Below are 22,275 nucleotides of genomic sequence, written 5' to 3'. Positions count from 1 at the left end.
AAATATGCCCTGCCCAGCGCAGCTGCGTCTTCAACAGCAGAGCTTCGATGCTTGTAACCTCCGCCCTCTTGAGGACTTCATAAATAATATTCTAAATAAACTAGACTGAAAGGCCAGCAAAACCTCAGCAGGACCCCAACATCTTGTATGTTATTAATCTTTTTAAAAAATCCAAGTTACCAAAAATATCCCAGAAACGCTCTTTCAAAGGGCTTGTAGTAAACTCCAGAACACCTTATTTCATACATAAATCAGCAAATGAGGAAACCAGTATACCAGTCAAACAGGTTTATTGAGCAGTTTACAGAAAAGTAGGTAAGGAGGGCATCAGGATGAAAAACAAGGGCAGGTAAAAATGGCATCCAAAAGACTGAAGAAAAGACCTGTGGTGAATTCTGAAACAGAAAAAAGATTATCACTATCCAGTGAAGAGGGCAAGCATCCAGAATGGGCAATAGAATGTGAGCATGGGATTTTAATACCATGGAAGAGATTTTTGGGGGGGTATCATTTTATTATTTATTTAAAACATTTAGTAGCTGCCTTTCTACCTTGCCCAACTCAAGGCATCTTACAATGTACATAAAACAATAGTCATTAAAAATGTGTTGAAAATCTCACTTAAGCCTAGGGCTTTTTTTTTTTTTTTAGTAGGAACTCCTTTGCATAGTAGGCCACACACCCCTGATGTAGCCAATCCTCCAAGAGCTTAAATGGCCCCTGCAAGCTCTTGGGGGTTTGGCTACTTCAGGAGTGTGTGGCCTAATATGCAAAGGAACTCTTGCTTTAAAAAAAAAAAAGCCCTGGCTAGGCCTGCCAATGCAGAAAACCTAAATTAGTCAAATGTAGTCCTAAATAAAACTGTTCTCAACTGCCTGCTGAAGATAAAAAGTGAAGAACCCAGGCACACCTATATTATTTACATAACGTATCAATGCTTATGTTATACAGGTGATGTGATATAGACATGTTGAAGCCAAAAAAAGGGGCGGTCTTCATTGCAGATCACTTTAACCCATTTTAGAAGACAAACGGGATAAGCATTCTGGACCTTTTCAATCCAACACAAAAAACAGGGCAGATATCAGAACAAAGGCTACTATTCAATTATGGTGATGAACAGGAGAAAGACACCAAAAGGGATTTCAAAACTCAAATATTCTGATAGTAAATAAGCTACAAAATAGATTTGTATGTGTGAGAGAAGATCTGTTCCATGCTGATGGTTATTACTCCATGTTGACCCTTACTATGTATCCTCCTCATATATCTCTGCAGCTCTCCTTCCCCTTCCCAGGGCCTTGATATAACTACCTTGTAAGACTCAGGAGATGGGCCTTGGGCAAGACAATATGTTGATTATACTTCCTTCACAAAATTGCAGTGAGACTATAGGCAGTCTCCATGGTTACCACCCTGAAGTTTTGGAAGAAAGGCAGAAATAGATAAAATTATGATGAATAACAGTTTTATTACTCATTAATCATAAGACACTTCAGCTGTGCAAGTGTGACAAGGATTTCTCTTGATTACTCCAACATTCACAACATCTAAAGGCCACAACTTCTAGGAACCAACCAATGGGGAACTGGTCCAAGTGGGCAGCCGTGTTGGTCTGAATCAGTAGAACAAACTAGGAGTCAAGTTGCACCTTTAAGACCAACAAAGTTTTATTCAGAAGGTAAGCTTTCATGTGCTCTAAGCACACTTCATCAGACGAGGAATCAGGTACAGTGAGCAGAGGTAGATACAGCTGGTAGGCAGAGGTTTAGAATGCAAAACAGTACAAATTTAAGATCCAATGACAGAATAGTAAAATTAACAAACTGAGCAAACCTTTGATCTGGGTAGCATGGGTAGATCAATAATTTTGTTGGTCTTAAAAGGTAGATAAATAACTTTGTTGGTCTTAAAGGTGCCACTTGACTCCTACTTTGTAAGAGAGAGCCTACTTTGTAAGGTTAAGTGCGCAGACTCTTATCTGGGAGAACTGGGTTTGATTCCCCACTCCTCCACTTGCACCTGCTGAGATGGCCTTGGGTCAGCCATAGCTTTCATAGAAGCTGTCCTTGAAAGGGCAGCTGCTGTAAAAGCACTCTCAGCCCCACCTACCTCACAGGGTGTTTGTTGCGGGGGGGAAGGTAGAGGAGATTGTGACCGCTCTGAGACTGAGATTCAGAGTATAGGGCGGGATATAAATCCAAAAATCTTGTTCTAATGGGGAACTGAGGCCTTCTTCGAGTAACAGATTCCCATATTCACCTGCTGAGAACATGGGAAGGGTCCTGTAAGAACATCTGAAGGGTTTCAAGAGAAATCTGAGTTCAGGCATTGGCTTACCTGACTTTGTGCAAGTCAAAGGACATTCTGATTGCTTAGTTATCAAGGAGTGGGGGTGTGCCGTTTTAGAGGTTCCAGTTTGTATTGACCAAAGATAGCCAGGTGATGTATTTCATCAGTTCCAAAAAGAGCTGAATAGAAGACAAAGAGCTAATAGGTCTGAGTGTAAAAATGATATTTTATTGAACACTTAGGTAACTTCTAAAAAAACATCTTTAATTTTTTAAAAAAGTGCTCCATGGCCAAGACGTTATATACCAAATTTATCCCAAAGTGAATACAAAACCAAAGAATTTACAATGCAAAACCACTAACATCATTTTTGGTGCAATTCATCAGTAACTTCTTTGCAAACCTCTGCGGCTTATTCACTTTTGCTTTTGCAAAATGGCTTGCACAAGAGAGGTTTCTGACGAACTGGACCTATAACATATGAACTAGGCGGTGGCTAAGCAACACGCTTCGTCCTCTAGTTGAAAGCACAATTCTCATCTCACTCAAGAGTGAATTTGTCATTGATGCTACAGTTAAACAAGAGATGAAAACACAGCAGCGCATATATGTCATTCTGAAGTTATATTGAACTCACAATGATGAAACCACCCTTCCCTCCCCCCTTTGGTATAAATAGGTCATAAATAAAGGTATCGCTGCAAATATGGATATATTACAACAGCAGCTGTAAGATCGTATTTTAGAAACCAGCAGTAAAATAACACTTTGGTAATAAGCCACGTCAATGACATTTTTTTTTCATTTTTAGTGTAGAGAAAGGGAACAATCCAGCCAGAGTTAAGCATATTTTATACCCTTTTAATTAAATGAACAGGTGTTAAGCAGAAACACGGGCTTTATTCTTCCAATGAAATCAAGAGGACTTGCAATTGAATAACTGTGGCTAGATTGTACCCAATGATTTTAAAACAAAATAAAAATGCTACAATGATATTTAGTGATGCAACACACCTCAACAACAATTAAGCACAATTTTTACATCTTTCCTTTGTTCAGTAATGTCGTTAGGTAGGCTTTTTTTGGGGGGGGGGGATGCAAAAAGAAATATAACAAATATGTCAAAATATCTTTTGTCCATGTATAGTTATACCACCTTGTATACAGATATGTTTAGAAAAATACTGCACATCTTGCATTATTTTGACTGGCTAAAAAATAAGGACCAAATTTTAAGTACAAGCCAGAGATGCTCTAAGTTCCGGTAGGGGGAAAGAATCCCAAACCCCAGAATTCAAGCCCAGAGGAGAAGCCGTGTCAGTTTGTTGCAGCAAAATAAACAAGCAAAAATAAATAGAAAGTCTGGGGGCATCTTGAAGACCAACACATTTTTATTCTGGCATAACCTTTTCGTGGGCCAGTTTGTGGGATCCGTCTGACAAAGAGGCAGGGCTTTTTTGTAGCAGGAACTCCTTTGCATATTAAACCACACCCCACTGATGTAGCCAATCTTCCAAGAGCTTACAGGGCTCTTCTTACAGGGCCTACTGTAAGCTTTTACAGCAGGGGTGGCCAATGGTAGGTCTCCAGATGTTTTTTGCCTACAACTCCCATCAGCCCCAGTTTTTTGCCTACATCTCCCTTCAGCCCCAGCCATTGGCCATGCTGGCTACATCATGGGGCTTTAGCCTAATATTCAAATAAGCTCCTTCTAAAAAAAAAAGCCCTGCAAAGAGGTCTCTGGACTGCGAACGTTCATGCAAGAATGAACATGGTCCTCTTCAAGGTGCCACCAGACTATTTCTGATGGAATTTAAGCAGAATCCGGCTAAAACAAAACACAGTATAGCTTCACTGACTTCAATGGTACAGTTATGTGTGTGTTTAAATCCTTCTCAGGGAAACCAATGGGATTTTAAGGTGCTTAAGTTTGGCTAAAGAGTATGCTCAAGTCCCATTGGTTTCAGTAGGACTTCGGGTGCACTATACCCCTTTATATAAGTTTGCTTTTTTTTTTAAGGAAAGCAAAGAAATATGCTAACCAACGTGCTTTAATTTAGGAATGCAGTCTCCGCTTTAATGTAAGCAAGCGTGCCAGTGAAATGAACGCTGCACTCTTAAACCACAAAAACCAAATAGTAGCTTTGCCACAGAGTCCAACAGGAGAAAAACGTGCCCTCTAAGAGATGCTGAACCTGCCCAGCTACTACAGAATCAAGTGACCAGCTGGATCTATGATACAACTTTCCCTCATCCCCAAATTGTACCAAATTTCACATTGCCAGACTTGCTGTTTGAGCATTTACCGCACATTAAGAAAAAGCTACACTGAACAGGGATACTGACTTTTTAGTTAAACCATAAATTTGTTTCAAAAACACACAAACTGAAGTTCTTTTTTTTTTTTTTAGGAAAATACTCTTGCAAATAAACTATACAAAGATAAAATACACCTCAAAATTAGTTTTTGTTTTGTTTTTACATTATTCTATAAAGTGCAGAGAAATCCTTCAGATGGGGAACTAACTCCTTCCTACAATAGTAGAATTAACAGGAGCTTTTGCATAGCGTTACTTAGAGAAAGCTGGTCCTTTTCTTTCCTCAGGAAGTCGGTGGGAGGGTCTCTTCAAGCCTGGATTGTTTCTTAGACACTGCGAAAGTTGCTTCAGGAATGGCTGAAGGCACCAAATCCCCGTTGAGAGTACCTCTGGGACTGTAGGTCTGTCCTAACAAAAAAGCAAGTGAAGTATTTAAGTGGTGTCTTTGGAAAAAGCTTCATTAGATTGCTTTTAACTTGACAACACAACATACAGTGTCATCTCATGTTTTGCATGCAAATTCACAGGACTGTCGTTTCTAAGAAACAGCCGTCACACTGCTGCCACGTGTTCACTGTGCTTCCGACAAATTTTTGGAGAAATCCAGGTTCGAACACCAACAATCTCACTGAACTAGCATAACTGAAACCAGAAACATCAGAATATCCAGAACATCAATGTGCATTTTGGACTTTTAATGACTATAAAAATGTATGGAAATGATTTTATTGTATATTTTGTTTTTAAATATTTTATGTTGCTTTTATTTGTTGCTAGCCGCCCTGAGCCCATCAGGGGAGGGTGGGACATAAATCTGATTAAATAAATAAACCTTCACTCTGCCATGGAAGCTCGCTACATTACCTCAAGTCAGTCACTTTCTCTTGACTGGACCTACCTCAGCGTGTGGCTGTTGTGAGGATGACATAAAGGAGAGAAGAATGAAGGTGCAAGCTGTTTTGGGTTGGGGCATAAGCGGGGGGGGGGGGGTTGTAGCAGGAACTCCTTTGCATATTAGGCCACACACCCCTAATGTAGCCAATCTTCCAAGAGGTTACAGTAGGCCCTGTAAGAACAGCCCTGTAAGCTCTTGGAGGACTAGCTACATCCTGGGTGTGTGGCCTAATATGCAAAGGAATTCCTGCTACAAAAAGAGCCCTGGGCATGTATCCTAATAAATATACATATAATCCCCTCCCTTAAAGATAAGTCCACGTGAGTAGTTGTGTTGGTCTGAAGCAGCAGAACAAAGTTTGAGTCCAGTGGCACCTTTAAGACCAACCAAGTTTTATTCAAGGTATAAGCTTTTGTCTGCACGCACATTTCTTCAGTTACAGCAAAATGGAACTTGCCAGTCCATACATAGAGGTAGCAACACATACATATAGATGAGCAACAAATTAACCTAAGTATAATAAACATAGTATAACAAAGGCAAGGACCAACAGGAATAACAAGCTTACTGTGGTCCTTGCCTCTGTTAAACATCTTCTTTATGTTACATGCTAACTTGCTGCTCACCTTCTACCTATATGTATGGACTGTAACTTCCATTTCTTTGTATCTGAGGAAGTCTGCTTGCACATTAAAGCTCATACCTTGTGTGGAGAAACGCCATTTTAGGCTACGGTTATCTGGGAATTGGCAGGAAGAGGCCATCAAACTGGATTCAGGCTTCGGCCTAGTCTCTTCCTCCTCGCCCCTCCCCTCCAGTCTGGAAGCAGCAATTCTGAGGAGGCCTCCTAGAGAGACAGGAAGTCTTTCAGGCTGATCTCCCAGAAGGCTGCAGGAGGGAAAACCAATTCATGGGCAGGAACTGGATTTTATGTTAGTGATTTTTGGTGGGAAGCCTTCAGTTTGAGTTGGGCTTTGAGTTCAGTCAGTTGGGTTAGTGAGTCTATCTGTTCTGGATCGTATGGCCAGGGCAAGTATATATTAGGGAAAGAAGGAGCGTTTTTCCCTACTTTATGTCTTCTGTTCACCTTTTTTAAAAAATGCCTGTATATAGTTGTAAATTTTAAATAAATGTTTTATCTTTTTAAAAGGTAGTCCCTCTGTACCACATAGTTTCCCCAACCTCCTTAGACCACACTACTGCAAGAGGGGAGTTCAGGGAAGGGGGAAGTCATACAGTTGGCAAGGGTGTCAATCCTCCAGGGATCTCCCAAAGAAGGACTTTGGTCTCTGCGTTAACCAGGTGCTGGGTTGGCAGAGGACCTTGAGGCCAGGCCTCAGAACTGGCAGGAATGGGATTGGGATTCCTGTTCCTCTCAGTCAAGAACCCCTAAATTGAGCAGGTGGTGGCAGCGTGCCGTAGTGGTGTGAAGATAAGCTCCCTTCAGGAGTTGGCAACTCAAAAGGGAGTTGACGGGACCGGGTCTGAAGGCAGAATTGGGCCGGTTCTGTCACACCTTGAATAAAACTTTGTTGGTCTTAAAGGTGCCACTGGACTCAAACTTTGTTTTGTAATTTTCCCGTGTATAAAATACATTTGATATACAGATTTCCCCACCCAAGATTTTTTGAACCAACCTATTTTGTCAGAAAATTTACTGATAGGAACTGGTGGCTGGGAAGACAAGTGCTTAACCCCCCACTCACAGAGTGCCCCCCTGGAGTCAGGCGTACTTCTAGCCTAAGAAAAGTAATTAGAAAAATAACTGAGTTAGGAACAGCTTAGGAGAGAGGCATTTGAAGGATGAACATTTATGGGCAGAGGAGATATTAAAGGCTCCTTTGTATCTGCTTGCGGCAGGTCCTCCCCTACCCCCCCCCCAGTTGCCCACTAGTAACATTAGCAGACAAACAGGATTGGGAATCCAATTTTTTAATCTGGTAACTTTAAATTCATCTCTAGAAAAAGATTATCATAAACCAATGTCCACTCTTGCCCAGATCTTTAACTCTGGCTTAAATTGTCTCTGAATTGCATATTAAAAAAATTGACCTAAATAACACATAAGGGGGAAGCTATGGGGGCATACTGTTCAGCATACAGTAAGAAGCCAAAACAGAACAGAGTGTGTTAGAATAAAAGAAGACAATGGGCAAAATTCAGCAACAGGGTTTCAGTGGGAAAGATTTAAGCATGTGTTTTAACTCTCAGAAATCAGCAGGACTTAACATGTATTTATTTATTTATTTTATTTTAACAGTGTTGTTCTTTGGCTGGACTGTCCCTTCTGTTTGCAGAACACAACTCTCCACAGCCTTTACTCTCTCTCACCTCTGACTTCAGTGACACAAGAGGATAAAGATTGCAAGAACAACGATTTGAATAATTCATCTTTGCCTGAACCTGCTCTTGAACCAGGAAACCATATGCTCTCCATGCACTAAAACCTCCCCAGTTGGCTTCTGACCAATTCAGGTTATGGAGTAACAATGCGATGACAAATTAGGGTGTAATGACACAGGTAAGATTTTAGTGGTTTTCAGAGTGTAAGGCAAGCCTGCCTAGTAAGCACGAATAACTTCCAAACCTTCTTTCCTAAGTGCATCGGCACTTATTTATCCTATTTGCCTAAAAGAAAGATGACCTTGCTGAATGTAGAAACGTTATATCAAAAGAAATCAGGTAAAACAGGCTATATTGCACAATGCCATCAGCTGGGAATGATGTATTTCCCTGCAATGAATGTTGCTGTAGGAGCCCTGAATTGCCATTTCTGTGTTAACTGCAGAAAACCCCTGTCCCTACAAGCATACAAGCACTTTGAAATCCCTGCATGTGAGGCAAAGCATCTCTGTTTCTCTCCTGCTTATAATATGAAGAATATGATATTAGTGGACATACTCCAGCTTGCAGGTGTCTGTAACTGGGCCCCTCTGCCTACACCATCAGTCCAGAGTCTATAAAGCTGCAAAACATCGACATGAAGTCACCTGGAGAAGTCATCTAGAGATTTTGTCTGGACAATTACCAATATATGTATGGTACTTAACTCTATCTCACACTTACAACAAATCCCACAGAGGCTACGGAAATCACAAACCAGTGCCTGGTGACAGTTTGGGGATGGTTGAGGGCTGAACCTTAATCCCAACAAAACAGGCTGAACCTTAATCCCAACAAAACAGGGCCACAGCCAGCAGGAGGCAGTGGAGGCAATACTCCCCATGGAAGTTGCAGCACCCCCACCCAATCTTACCCTTCTAGGGGGCGTTTCCCCCAGTGCCCCCTCCTGACTATGGCCCTGCAACAAAATGGAAGCGCTGCTGGTGAGGGGAAGGGTATGAGCCAGGAAATGGGATGGGTTCCTGGTTTTGATGGGGTTGCATTCCCCTGCAAGGAGCAAGATCATTGCTTGGGGGTGTGCTAGATTCAGGAGGCCTGTTGGAAAAGCAGGAAGCAATCATGGCCAGTAAGACATTTTACCAGCTTCAATTGGTGAGCCAGCTGTGGCCTGCTCTAGATGAAGAAGACCTTGCCAATGTGGTGCATGCCTCTGAACACTTAGATCAGACTACTACAATGCGGGGCTGCCCCAAAGAGTGTCTGAGAAGCTACAATTGGTACAGAATTCTGACTTGGGTCGGTTGTTGGGACATTATCATTCCATTTTTGTTCCACCCTCATTGGCTCCCTCTTTGCTTTCAGGCGCAAAGGCCTGCATGGTCCGTGACCAGCATATCTTAAGGGCTGCCTACTCCCATGTGAACCTGCCCAAAAAATTATTATCTTCTGTTTTGGGTGCTCACACCATCTGAGGCTAGATGGGTGAAGACTGAAGAAAGGGTCTTCTTGATCCTGGCATCAAACTCTGGAATTCCCACCCCAGTGTGATTCATCTGTTCCCTTCTAGCGTTATCTTCTGCCTGTGAATGAAGACCTCTTTCGTTTTCTCTCCCTGACTCTTACTAACTTTCCTTCCTGTTCATGCATGTTTATGGTGTGTGGGTGTGTGTGTAACTGTTTCATATGTATGTATATATGTATTTCAAGCTTGTTTTAACATTTCCTCACTGACTCTTTCCTGTTCATGCATCTACACATTCATGTATTTTGTATAATGGTTTATAATTGTTTCATACGTATGTATATATATTTTAGTTGATTTTCAGGGCTTTTTTGTAGCAGGAACTCTTTTGCATATTAGGCCACACCCTCCTGATGTAGCCAATCCTCCAAGAGCTTACAGGGCTGTTAGTACAGGGCCTGCTGTAAGCTGCAGGAGAACTGGCCACATCAGGGGTGTGTGGCCTAATATGCAAAGGAGTTCCTGCTACAAAAAAAGCCCTGGTTTTAATGCTTTTGATTGCTTGCTGCCTTGGGGACTGTAAATTGGGTAGAATGGTAGCTTTAGAAAGTTTTAAATAAAAAAAGGCAGTGTGTTAAACAAAATGGGTGTGTTAATGCCACACCCTACTCTCTGGGCAATGCAGGATGCTGCACTACTCGTCTTAGAACTGGTTGTTGTTGTAACAGAAATCTCAACAAGGGGGAGGGATAGAATTAAAACATAAACACTCTTAGCAGGAAAACATACTTGCTCCAAAACTTACTGTCTGTATCTTCAAGTTGAGGATCTGTAGAAGGCTCTGTATCTGACAACGTTCTTCTGCACCGCTGTGATAATCGGTGGGATGAAGCGTTTGATTCTTTTACCGAGTGACTGCCCCTAAAAATTCAATAGCATGGCACATTTTATAATTATAATTATTATTTACTTCATCTAGAACTTGCCTTCCTTCCCACAGTCGGGACCCAAAGTTGTTTACATCATTCCCCACTCTTCTATTACATCCAGGGATAGAATTCTAGCAGGAGCTCCTTTGCGTATTAGGCCACACCCCCACACCCCCTGATGTAGCCAATCCTCCAAGAGCTTACAAAAAGGAGCATTTAATTATATCACAAATGGTCTGAGAAATGAGCACAATTTCTATTGGACCATACAAATAAGGTACCATAGAGAGCAATCCGATAGGTATTTAGGATAGCTAGACTAAGGTGATATCAGGTTAGGATTTCCAAATTTTAATTGTTTAATAACAGATTTATTTATTTATTTATGGGATTTAAATGCTACTTCTCTAGAGTTCTGCTTCAGGGGGGTTACAAGTAAAAACAACACAAGAAAAATTTCACAGATCCTCAAAATTAAAAAGCCATTAAAAACAACCACTGTTGGTTTTAAACCTACCTTTCTGAATTACAAGTTCCTGGGTTGCTAACAGAACGTTTCATCTAGAAAAAAATAAATAAATCAAAATATTTCCTTTTGTTAGTTATTTCTTTGTATACTTTAAGGAAAGATTCCTGTTATATAAGAACATAAGAGAAGCCATGTTGGATCAGGCCAATGGCCCATCTAGTCCAACACTCTGTGTCACACAGTGGCCAAAAAATTTATATACATACATACATACATACATACATATATATATATATATATATACATACACACACACACACACACACACACACACACACACACACACACTCTGTGGCTAATAGCCACTGATGGACCTCTGCTCCATATTTTTATCTAACCCCCTCTTGAAGCTGGCTATGCTTGTAGCCGCCACCACCTCCTGTGGCAGTGAATTCCATGTTAATCACCCTTTGGGTGAAGAAGTACCTCCTTTTATCCGTTCTAACCTGACTGCTCAGCAATTTCATTAAATGCCTACGAGTTCTTGTATTGTGAGAAAGGGAGAAAAGTACTTCTTTCTCTACCTTCTCCAGCCCATGCATAATCTTGTAAACCTCTATCATGTCACCCCGCAGTCGACATTTCTCCAAGCTAAAGAGCCCCAAGCGTTTTAACCTTTATTCATAGGGAAAGTGTTCCAAACCTTTAATCATTCTAGTTGCCCTTTTCTGCACTTTTTCCAATGCTATAATATCCTTTTTGAGGTGCGGTGACCAGAATTGCACACAGTATTCCAAATGAGACCACACCATCGACTTATACAGGGGCATACAAAGATCAGTTGCCCTAGATAAAATGGCTGCTTTGGAAGGTGGATTCTATGGCATTACACCCAGGGGTTATTTTGTAGAAAAAGAGGTGCCGGAGCTCATTAGCACAACTTATTTTCATAAGCCACACCCCCCAACATCACCAGAAGGTGTACTAAATCATATCATTTTCCTTAAATGCTTCTTGAATTATAACTGTCATAATAAAACCTTATTCCCATCATACTTTTTCAATTACTTTCTCCTATGTGGCCACAGTGACACGGTAAAGATTTCCATCTGTCTGATATATTTTGGTTATTTTCCCATTTTTTGTCAGAAAAAATATTAGAAAGTCTGTCAGATCTCAGAGTTCAGTGAAATTCTCACAGGGGGGTTGAACAATGGAGATTAGAAGCAAGGGGTTTTTTGGGGGAGATGGGTAAGAAAGGTTCGGGAGCTCCGCTCCTATGAGCTTCTGCCCAAAATAGGCCTAATTATACCCCACTAAAGTCTCACCCATCCCCAAACCCCACCCTGCTCAGGCTCCAACTCCCAAATCTCCAAGAATTTCCTAACCCAGAGATGGCAACCCCACTTAGAACTCTGCTCTGGCCAGATTGTTCCGCCCATTCCCTCTCAATCCCCTCCCCTCCAGCCCTCAGAAAAAAAATATTAAAAACAGCCAACCATTTGTACGGGTGACGGAGACACAGGAGAGACTAGGGGATCCGGGTGTGGCAACTGAAACATTTCCGGCTTAAACTTGGCATTAGCTATTTTCACACATTCTTCCAGTGTCGTGATAAATGTGTCGCAGGTGGCGCTGAGCAAGGAGGAAGCTTCATTCATATTCTGCGAATGCACATAAAAAGTCCACATTAGAAACCAACAAAGAAAAATAAAAACCAAGTTTGGCCAACCCTGGGCTGCAGAAAAATAAAAGCCAACACTTCTGTTGGCACACATAGCAGGCTTCCCAACTCAATTGACAGACATACCCTACTTCAATAACTGCATTTTTTGTGAAGCTCCTTTTGCAAAGCTGGTAGTGTTGGCCTAATTTGATGAATGCCAAGCATTTGGATAGGGAGTGGGACAGAAGTCATGTCACCACTCACCAAAGGCATTCTAGTTATAAGTGATGGAGTCTTGTAATAAAAAATTCTACCTCATGATCTGCTGGCATTAAAGTTGTGAGCTGCTGCATAAATTAGTTTGCTCTAGGGCCATTTTTTCTGAGCTAAGACAAAAATGTCTTTAACAAAAATTTAGCCAGAGGTTAAAAAAATGTGAGCTAGCTCACACTAACTCAGCTTAGAGAGAACACAGCTTGGTACCTACTTTACTTTTGGGCACCAGACTAGAACGTATCTTTTTAACTAGGTTTTTAATTAGGGCTTTCTATTTCCATTTTCTATTTTAATGGCTTGTTGTTTTATACTGATAGCTTATTATCTTCATTGTAAGCCACCCTGAAGAGAACTCTAAATGAGGCGGTATAGAAATTTAAGAACATGAGAAGCCATGCTGGATCAGGCCAATGGCGCATCCAGTCCAACACTCTGTGTCACACAGTGACCAAAAAAATCAAGTGCCATCAGGAGGTCCAGCAGTGGGGCTAGAAGCCCTCCGACTGTGCCCACCCCCAAGCACCAAGAATACAGAGCATTATTGCCCCAGACAGAGATTTCCAACAATAGGCTGTGGCTAATAGCCACTGATGGACCTCTGCTCCATATGCTTATCCAGTTCCATGTGTTAATCATCCTTTGGGTGATAAATATATTTATTTCTTAAATAAATATAGTTTTGCATCCCACAAACAACTGAGCACTTGTCGATACAGAGCTGCTTATGCTTGGGGTTTAGAATCATGGCACATAACTAAAATGTGGAAAAGGAAAGGCAGTTTTGCCCAGTGGGTAGGATACCAAATTAAGACTGAAATTTCCAAGAGTACACTGGTCTTTCTCTAGTTAATCACACTTTTATTCAATTTTATTTCCTTTCATTTCCAATAATAGATAGTGGAAGTCAAAATAAAATGGCTGCTAAGGAGGAGACCCATAACAAAATTGGGGATTATGTTGGCAGTGGGTCCACCAACCATCTGTTGTATAGATGAGCAAGGAGCAAGTGCAAGAAGGAACAAATTTCTCATATGAGGAATGCGAGGAGACAATATTCTACACAAGCACATGTGCACATAATCACATGTGATGTCATCCCTTCCTCCTGACAGATCTCAATCAATGATGCTTGCTAAGTGCCTACTGCTTCATATAAGGACTGGTGTGCCTTGTATTCCCATCTACCCACCAAATCAGCAGCACTGACCACCTATTTGAAAGGGGAAGATGCCTGAGTCAGTCTATGCATCTCTAGTAAGCAGGGGTTGAATTCAAGCGGGAGCTCCTTTGCATATTAGGCCACACATCCCTGATGTAGCCAATCCTCCAAGAGCTTATAAGGCTTTTTTGTAAGCTCTTGGAGGATTGGCTACATCAGGGGTGTATGGCCTAATATGCAAAGGAGCTCCTGCTAGAATTCTACCCCAGCTAGTAAGTCACTGGCACCAGGGCCCCTTGTTTTTCTTTTTTATTTAATTCTAGGGAGTTTTTAAAATTATATTCTTATAATTATTTAATTCTGTAAAATTATGCAACATAATTATAGTCACAATTGTTTAATATTATAAAATTATAATTATATAATATGAAATCATAATTACATGATTATAGTATATATGCAATTAGAAAATATTGTACAATAATAGGAAGTTTTATCTATTTAATTATAATTTCTCTTTAATTATACTGGAAATTACTATTGTCTCAGTAACCAGACACATTATCAGGGCACACTACATTGAGACATTAAAATAATGTTAATCAAACACATGAAACATTCAACTAGGGAGAGGGGGTTAGCTAACAAACTTTAGGAAACATTCAACTAGGGAGAGGGGGTTAGCTAACAAACTTTAGGTTTAAAATAAATAGTATTTAAATATTTAATTGTAGTCTTAGGCCAAGTCAGTTGTTTTATTCATGTTTTAGGAGCCCAGTCCTGGGAAAAAAGCAACCTTTCGCGCTGCATGTAGCAACCTCCAGCGCAAGCTTCGAGACATTCAGAACGAGTGGTGGACCAAGCTTGCAGAGAGAACCCAGCTGTGTGCAGACACTGGTGATTTAAGAGGGTTCTACGAAGCCCTGAAGGCAGTATATGGTCCATCATATCAGGCTCAGAGTCCCTTGAATAGTGCAGACGGCCAAGTGCTCCTCACAGACAAGGCATCCATACTGAACCGGTGGTTGGAGTATTTTCAGGTTCTCTTCAGTGCCAACCGCGTAGTTCAAGATTCAGCAATCCACCTCACCCCACTTCAACCGGTGAAAACAGAGTTGGATGAGATCCCCACCCTAGAAGAGACTGTTAAAGCCATCAAGCAACTGAAAAGTGGCAAGGCAGCGGGAGTTGATGGAATTCCACCAGAGATCTGGAAGCATGGGGGCACAGTACTACATAGCTCACTTCACAAAGTACTTGTCACCTGCTGGGAACAAGGCAAATTACCACAGGACTTTCGCGATGCAATCATCATCACCCTATACAAGAACAAAGGGGAAAAGTCAGACTGCTCCAACTACCGGGGGATAACCCTGCTCTCCATCGCAGGCAAAATCCTTGCCAGAATACTCCTGAACAGACTGGTGCCCACCATTGCAGAAGAACTCCTCCCAGAGAGCCAGTGCGGCTTCAGAGCTAACAGGAGCACCACCGACATGGTATTTGTTCTCAGGCAGCTCCAAGAGAAATGCAGGGAACAGAACAAGGCTCTGTATGTGACTTTTGTCGACCTTACCAAAGCTTTCGATACCGTTAGCAGGAAAGGCCTGTGGCAAATCTTGGAACGTTTAGGATGTCCCCCAAGGTTCCTCAGCATGATCATCCAGCTACACGAAGACCAGCGAGGCCAAGTCAGACACTGCAACGACCTCTCGGAGCCCTTCCCAATAGGCACAGGTGTAAAGCAAGGCTGCGTTCTCGCGCCAACTCTCTTTACGATCTTCTTTAGCATGATGCTTCAAAGAGCCGCAGTAGATCTAGATGATGACGATGGTGTATACATCCGCTATCGCACCGATGGCAGCCTGTTCAACCTGAGGCGACTAAAGGCACACTCCAAGACAATGGAAAAACTCATCCGAGAGCTACTGTTTGCTGATGATGCTGCACTCGTCTCCCACTCGGTATCAGCTCTGCAGCATATGACGTCCTGCTTTGCAGAGGCTGCCAAGCTATTCAGCCTAGAAGTTAGTCTGAAGAAGACAGAAGTTCTCCACCAGCCTGCACCCCAGGAAGATTATCACCCTCCCTGCATCACTGTGGGTGAATCAGTTCTGAAGACAGTCCAGCAGTTCAGCTACCTGGGGTGCATCATCTCCTCAGATGCCAAGATCGACAAGGAGATTGACAACAGGCTGGCAAAGGCAAACCGTGCCTTTGGCCGACTGCACAAAAGAGTGTGGAGCAACAAGCATCTGAAAAAAGGCACAAAGATCAATGTTTACAAAGCGGTTGTGATGACAACCCTCATCTACGGCTCCGAATCGTGGGTTTTATACCATCATCACCTGCGACTCCTTGAGCGCTTTCATCAGCGCTGCCTTCGCACCATCCTCAACATCCACTGGAGTGACTTTGTGACCAACACTGAAGTCCTCAAGAGGGCGGAGGTTACCAGCATCGAGGCACTGCTGTTGAAGACGCAGCTGCGCTGGGCAGGGCATATTTCTAGGATGGAAAACCACCGCCTTCCCAAGATTACCCTGTATGGCGAACTCTCCACCGGCCATCGAAATAGAGGGGCACCAAAGAAGAGGTACAAGGACTCCTTGAAGAAATCCCTTAGCACCTGTCACATCAACCATCACCAGTGGTCTGACCTAGCCTCAGATCGCAAAGCATGGAGGCACACCATCCACCAGGCTGTCTCTTCCTTTGAGAACGCACGCATAGCTGGTCTTGAGGACAAAAGGAGATTGAGGAAGAATCGCACTGCTACAGGACCAACCCTAAATCAGACTTTTCCCTGCAGCCACTGTGGCCGGACCTGCCTGTCCCACATTGGTCTTGTCAGCCACCAGCGAGCCTGCAGCAAACGTGGACTATTGCACCCTTCTTAAATCTTCGTTCGCGAAGCCAAGCCGAGAGAGAGGAGCCCAGTGGTGGTAAGCTGCAGTACTGCAGTCCAAGCTCTGCTCACAACCTAAGTTTGATCCTGGAGGAAGCTGGGTTCAAGTAGCTGGCTCAAGGCTGACTCAGCCTTCCATCCCTCTGAGGTGGGTAAAATGTGTATCCAGCTTGCTGGGGGTAAAGTGTAGGTGATGGAGAAGGTAATGGCAAATCAACCCATAACAAAAAGTCTGCTATGAAAACATCATGATGTGACATTACCCCATGGGTCAGTAACAACTCAGTGCTTGCACAGGGGACTACCTTTGCCTTTTTTACATACAGAAGATGGTTGATTTAATTGAACAAACCTTGCTTAAAGTGAATAAAAAGCTCCCTCCAAAAAAATATCTGATACCTCAATGCTTGGCGATGAGTGACTCTCATCATGGTGAACGTATTCTTGTATTGTATGCACTTGCTGCATTAAGAGGTCACAGTAGAGCCGAAGTTCAGACATTTTGGTTTTCAGAGATTCATTGGTTTCATTAATTTCTGCAAGACCAGAGGAAAAGAGAAACTCAATGTGACCAGGGCTTACAAATTCCACCTTCACATCTTAAAATTCAGCTATTTTGAAGGAAAGAAGTGACAAATCCTTAGCCTTTTTGCATGCTAATAAGCATCAGGGATCATGATAGCTGTCAATTCCCATCACTTCCTCCAGTTTGCTAAATACCAACACATACAATGTAGGCTACATAGATCACTGTAGCCTCCTAAATAGCTTGACACAAAGGGTAAATGTGTTTTTCATTAATGGGCAGAGATATTCTGAAACGATATATGTTGACTATGTAGCACCCTATGACACCTAAAGTTGATCACAAACTCTTCAGCAATCAGTACAATCTCCTGTCTGCACCTAGGAATGCATCAACAAGTATCAACAAGCAGAAAATAGTAAACTGTTTTTCTTTTGATGTATGAGCAGAACGTAGATGATGATACTGGATTTATATCCCACCGTATACTCTGAATCTCAGAATCTCACAGCGGTCACAATCTCTTTTACCTTCCCCTCCTCCCACAACAGACATCCTGTGAGGTAGGTGGGGCTGAGAGAGCTCTTACAGCAGCTGCCCTTTCAAGGACAACTCCTGTGAGAGCTATGGCTGACCCAAGGCCATTCCAGTAGGTGCAAGTGGAGGAGTGGGGAATCAAACCCGGTTCTCCAAGATAAGAATCTGAGCACATAACTACTATATCAAACTGGATCTCAACATATTCACAGATGTGGGTTTTCTCCATCTCTCTCTTCTCCCAGCAGCCCAAACCATTCTGAAAGCTTATGCTGAAGACAGTGGGATGCACATATACACAAAAAGCCACGCAGCCCAGGGTGCTGCATTAAAGAGAGGGTGCCACCTGGAACCTGCCCTCACTCTTGTGGCAACCAAGACACACCACTGGCAGAAGGCAGAATATTTTTGCCCAGTTTCCCCTCCTCACTGTAGCCTTCCCAAAGTTACGTGCTTTTTTGTCTGCACAACCTGCAACCCCCAACATCAGCTTTCTGGAGGTCTTAGGAAGTTGCCGCGGGATGGGAGGAGGAAAGATCGGAACCTGCAAGTGCTATCACATTTGACTGCATAGGATTCATCCCACTCTTTTGACAGAAAACATGAGAGCCAGTAGGGTGTAATAGTTAAGTGTGTGGACTCTTATCTGGGAGAACCGGGTTTGATTCCCCACTCCTCCACTTGCACCTGCTGGAATGGCTTTGGGTCAGCCATAGCTCTGGCAGAGGTTGTCCTTGAAAGGGCAGCTTCTGGGAGAGCCCACTCAGCCCCACCCACTTAACAGGGTTTCTGCTGTGGGGGAGGAAGATAAAGGAGATTGTGAGCCGCTCTGAGATTAGGAGTGGAGGGCGGGATATAAATCCAATGTCGTTGTCTTCTTCATAAAGGCTGCTAATGTAGGGCAATCAGCTAATTACATATTTTTATTGAATTCACTTTACTGGAAGCTTTAGCCCATGCTGGGTTCCTCTGAGTCCATGTGGCCAACTAGGGCCAATTTTAAAGACATGCAGTCATGCTGCTGGTTTTATTCTCTGAATGTAGAGAGGTTTCAAGTAAGGGAACACCTGGCTTTCAAGAGACACTTCCCAGCCAGCAAATGTAAACCAAACAGAATGTTAGAGGCCAACAGTCTTTAGGCTGTAGGAGGGGTGGCCAAACTTGCTTAAAGCAAGAGCCACATAGAATAAATGGCAGATGTTTGAGCGCCGCAAGACATGAACATCAGATGTTTGAGAGCCACAAAATATGAATTTCAGATGTTTGAGGAAAGGGAGGAGAGAGGTGGAAAGGAAACAACTTTATCTTTAAATGCATTCTCCAAGCTGCAGGACAACAGAGCAGTGGGGGCTCCAAGAGCCACGTGTGAAAGGACCAGCTTGGCCATGCCTGGGCTGTAGAAAAGAGCAAGAGTCCAACAGCAACTTAAAGACAAACAAAATTTATGACAAGGTAGGAGCTTTCATGCAATCACTGCTTGCTTCTTCAGCCTTTAGGTTGTGATCTTACATTCATGTATACACATGTAAGGATGCAACCCAGTATATTCTTAATTTGAACCAGGTCCCAGCGAACACCGTGGGTCTTAATTCTAAGAGAATGCAGTCATGGTTGCAACGATAAACCTTGATGAAAAGAAAGAATGGATACAAGCACATGTAGAAGAAGACTACAGATTTATACCCCACCCTTCTTTCTGAAACAGACTCAGAGAGGCTTACAATCTCTTATATCTTCTCCCCCCACAACAGACACCCTGTGAGGTGGGTGGGGCTGAGGGCTCTCACAGCAGCTGCCCTTTCAAGGACAACTCCTGTGAGAGCTATGGCTGACCCAAGGCCATTCCAGCAGCTGGAAGTGGAGGAGTGGGGAATCAAACCCGGTTCTCCCAGATAAGAGTTTGTGCACTTAACCACTACACCAAACTGGCTCTCCTATGTAACAGGCCATAAGATGATTGAGGATTTACTCTTTAAAACCACCTCTCAGAAAATAAAAATCTAGAAGTGACATGCATCAAAACTTTCAGCCAATTGCCAGCTTAAATACTATTTTTTTTTTATAAACGAAAAAGGTTTTCAAAGCCCTGTTATCCTGTACTTTGTTAAGATCTGAGTGAGTACCTTTTTCTTTCTTTGTTCTGGAGTCTGCCAAACAGGCTTTTGAGCTTCCCAGTGCCACCAGCCACCTTTGTCGTTCAGCTGCATTGACGGCTTTCATGTAGAAATGCTGTTCCCCAGGGATAATTAACTCCATTCTTGTGCTGTCTGTTGGATGAACTTGCAACAAAGACAGAAATAAACATTAGCACCTAATAACAGTGAAGACTGCTTGGAATAACAGAGATAATATTTTACAAAAGTAACTTTTCCGCTCCAAGCTGTTTTCTAGGTACACTGTTCATTTATTTTAGTACTTTTACCCTGATCTTTTCCCTGCAAAACACCTCTTTGATAAACAAATGGCTCCAAACAAATAACAAGATTTGCTAATCCTCATTTGCCTGTTCACCCAGGGTAAGCAGGACTTGTCAGTGGATGGTCAGAAGTTACTCTCAGATGAGCCCTACATTTGCACGTTCACCATGAAGACTGGTTCTTTTACAAAGTGGGAAGCTGTTGCACGCATTCAATATAATAAATCAGGAGTTCTCAAACATTTTGAGCCTGCAAGGCACAGCAAGATGGGCGTAGCCACAAAATAGCTGCCACGGGAGACAGTGCCAGCCACATTAGGGCTCCCACAGCTTACTGTTAGTCACACAGTGAAGATCTTTCTGGTGTGATGGCACTTGTTGCCACAGCCAATCCAATCCCCAACAGCCAGTCAAAAGTCTTGCTAGGCAAAAGCCCCATCCACTGTCCAGAAACACTTGGCAGGCAACAGAAAAGGTATTTGTGAGTACCACATTCAGGATCCTTGTAATAAATGATTCCTTCAACTTAAAAAGAAACACTCACTCACAGAGTCTGTATTCTCCATTTCAGTACCTCAACAGGACTGTGACCACAGAAATATCAACAAACTGCTTGTTCCATTTTTCAGTCTCTTTTCTCCTGTGATTTGAGCCTGAGCTATACATACAGCATAATGAGTTGGGGTGAGGTACTGCTTTGCACTGTAAATATAGGAGTACCAAAAACCAACCCTGCAAGTAGAAATCTAGTGCATCAGGGAGTAGCTAAGGCAGGAACTTTTCTCCTCTGCAGGGAGGTTTTTGGTGGTGTTGTTTTTTAAGGAGGAAGCATTCAAAACTGGTATTCCCCATTTGCAGACTGAAGCGATCCAGTCCACTCTACCAGCTCAGGCTTCTACTACCTCATTCTGCCAGATATGTAGATCAGAACTGAGTCACTGCAAAATTGAACTGCAAAATGCGAACTGAACTGCAAAAACGAATCACTGAAGCTGCAGGTGCTTTAAAAGAAAGAAGAGGTAGGAGAAATTGGAGCAGCAAAATGCTTCCGTAGATAGCTTGCTCCAAGGCGGTCAGGTCCACCTCCTCTATAAACATACACGGCTGCCTGATCCACATTATGTTCTGAAGCCACCAAAGACTTTGCGTAAGCTAAGGAGGAGCAGATATTGAAAACAGTTCCCAAGCTTACAAATTCACTTTCAGTCCTTGAGAAGGGGGCTGGGGTTCAGTGGCAGAGCATCTGCATGACATGCAGAAAGCCCCAGGTTCGACCCCTGCTGGCACATACATCTAAAAGGATCTGGTGGTAGGTGATAGGAAAAGACTGAGATCCTGGGAAGTCACTGCCAGTCTGAGTAGATAATACTGACCTCGATAGATCACTGGTGGTCTTATTTGTTATAAAGAAGTGTCTACGTGACTTTGGTAGCAAAGCCATAACTGAGTTCCAGGATGTATATTTGCTGTAAATAGCCTGGGCACAAAGGAAATGAGCTTTGGTTTTGTTTGTGTTTCTTCCTATGTTTATTTTTTAGACTGAGAAGTACCTGGGCTCAGGTTTAAAAACATAAGAGCAGGCCTGTAGCTATGATGGGGCGGGATGGGGCCACGCCCCCTCAGTCGAGAGGTCTGCCCCAGCCATAGCCAGTGAGAGGGCAGAAGACTGCTGTCCGCACCTCCCCTCCTCCTGCCACAGCTGTGATTCATGTAGACAAGGAAGCAAGTAGATGAGGAAGCGGATTTGGCTCCCCCTTTTAAACGCCACTCAAGCCACACGTTACAAGCTCACCCGCAGCAGGAGAAGAGGACACAGCTTGGTGGTGGTGGCCTCCCTGTTCAAGCGCAACCAGCCTGGGTCACATGACGGCAGGTCACATGGCTGGGCTAGTACAGTAAGGCCACTGCCGATCCAAGTCCTCTTCCTCTGCTGTAAGGGGGCTCACAGCTTGCTGCTTGAGCGGCATTTTAAAAGGAGAGCTGAATCCTCTTCCATGCTTAAAAGCCGGAGCTGAACCCTCTTCCACATGTACTGGCTTCCTCGTCTATATGAGTCACGAGGACAGTGGTAAGAGGAGC

General features: G+C 43.0%; 1 protein-coding gene across 2 annotated transcripts in view; it reads right to left on the bottom strand.

Annotated features, from left to right (window-relative positions):
• Nucleotides 1-2,498: 2,498 nt before the first annotated feature.
• Nucleotides 2,499-22,275, bottom strand: part of PLEKHA3 (pleckstrin homology domain containing A3) — a 32,887-nt gene continuing 13,110 nt past the window's right edge. For both annotated transcript variants that reach the window (XM_060256968.1, XM_060256969.1), the window contains exons 4-9: nucleotides 19,904-20,059; nucleotides 17,117-17,253; nucleotides 12,208-12,372; nucleotides 10,757-10,800; nucleotides 10,116-10,231; nucleotides 2,499-5,018 (exon numbers count right to left, since the gene is read on the bottom strand). In XM_060256968.1, coding sequence (XP_060112951.1) covers nucleotides 4,894-5,018; nucleotides 10,116-10,231; nucleotides 10,757-10,800; nucleotides 12,208-12,372; nucleotides 17,117-17,253; nucleotides 19,904-20,059 — 743 coding nt within the window. In that variant the 3' untranslated portion in view covers nucleotides 2,499-4,893. The remainder of the gene's footprint in view (nucleotides 5,019-10,115; nucleotides 10,232-10,756; nucleotides 10,801-12,207; nucleotides 12,373-17,116; nucleotides 17,254-19,903; nucleotides 20,060-22,275) is intronic.

Source organism: Heteronotia binoei, chromosome 16 (genome assembly GCF_032191835.1).
Source record: "Heteronotia binoei isolate CCM8104 ecotype False Entrance Well chromosome 16, APGP_CSIRO_Hbin_v1, whole genome shotgun sequence".
NCBI lineage: Eukaryota > Metazoa > Chordata > Lepidosauria > Squamata > Gekkonidae > Heteronotia > Heteronotia binoei.
The sequence above is the reverse complement of the archived record's forward strand: the minus strand, read 5'-3'. Positions and strand labels throughout refer to the sequence as shown.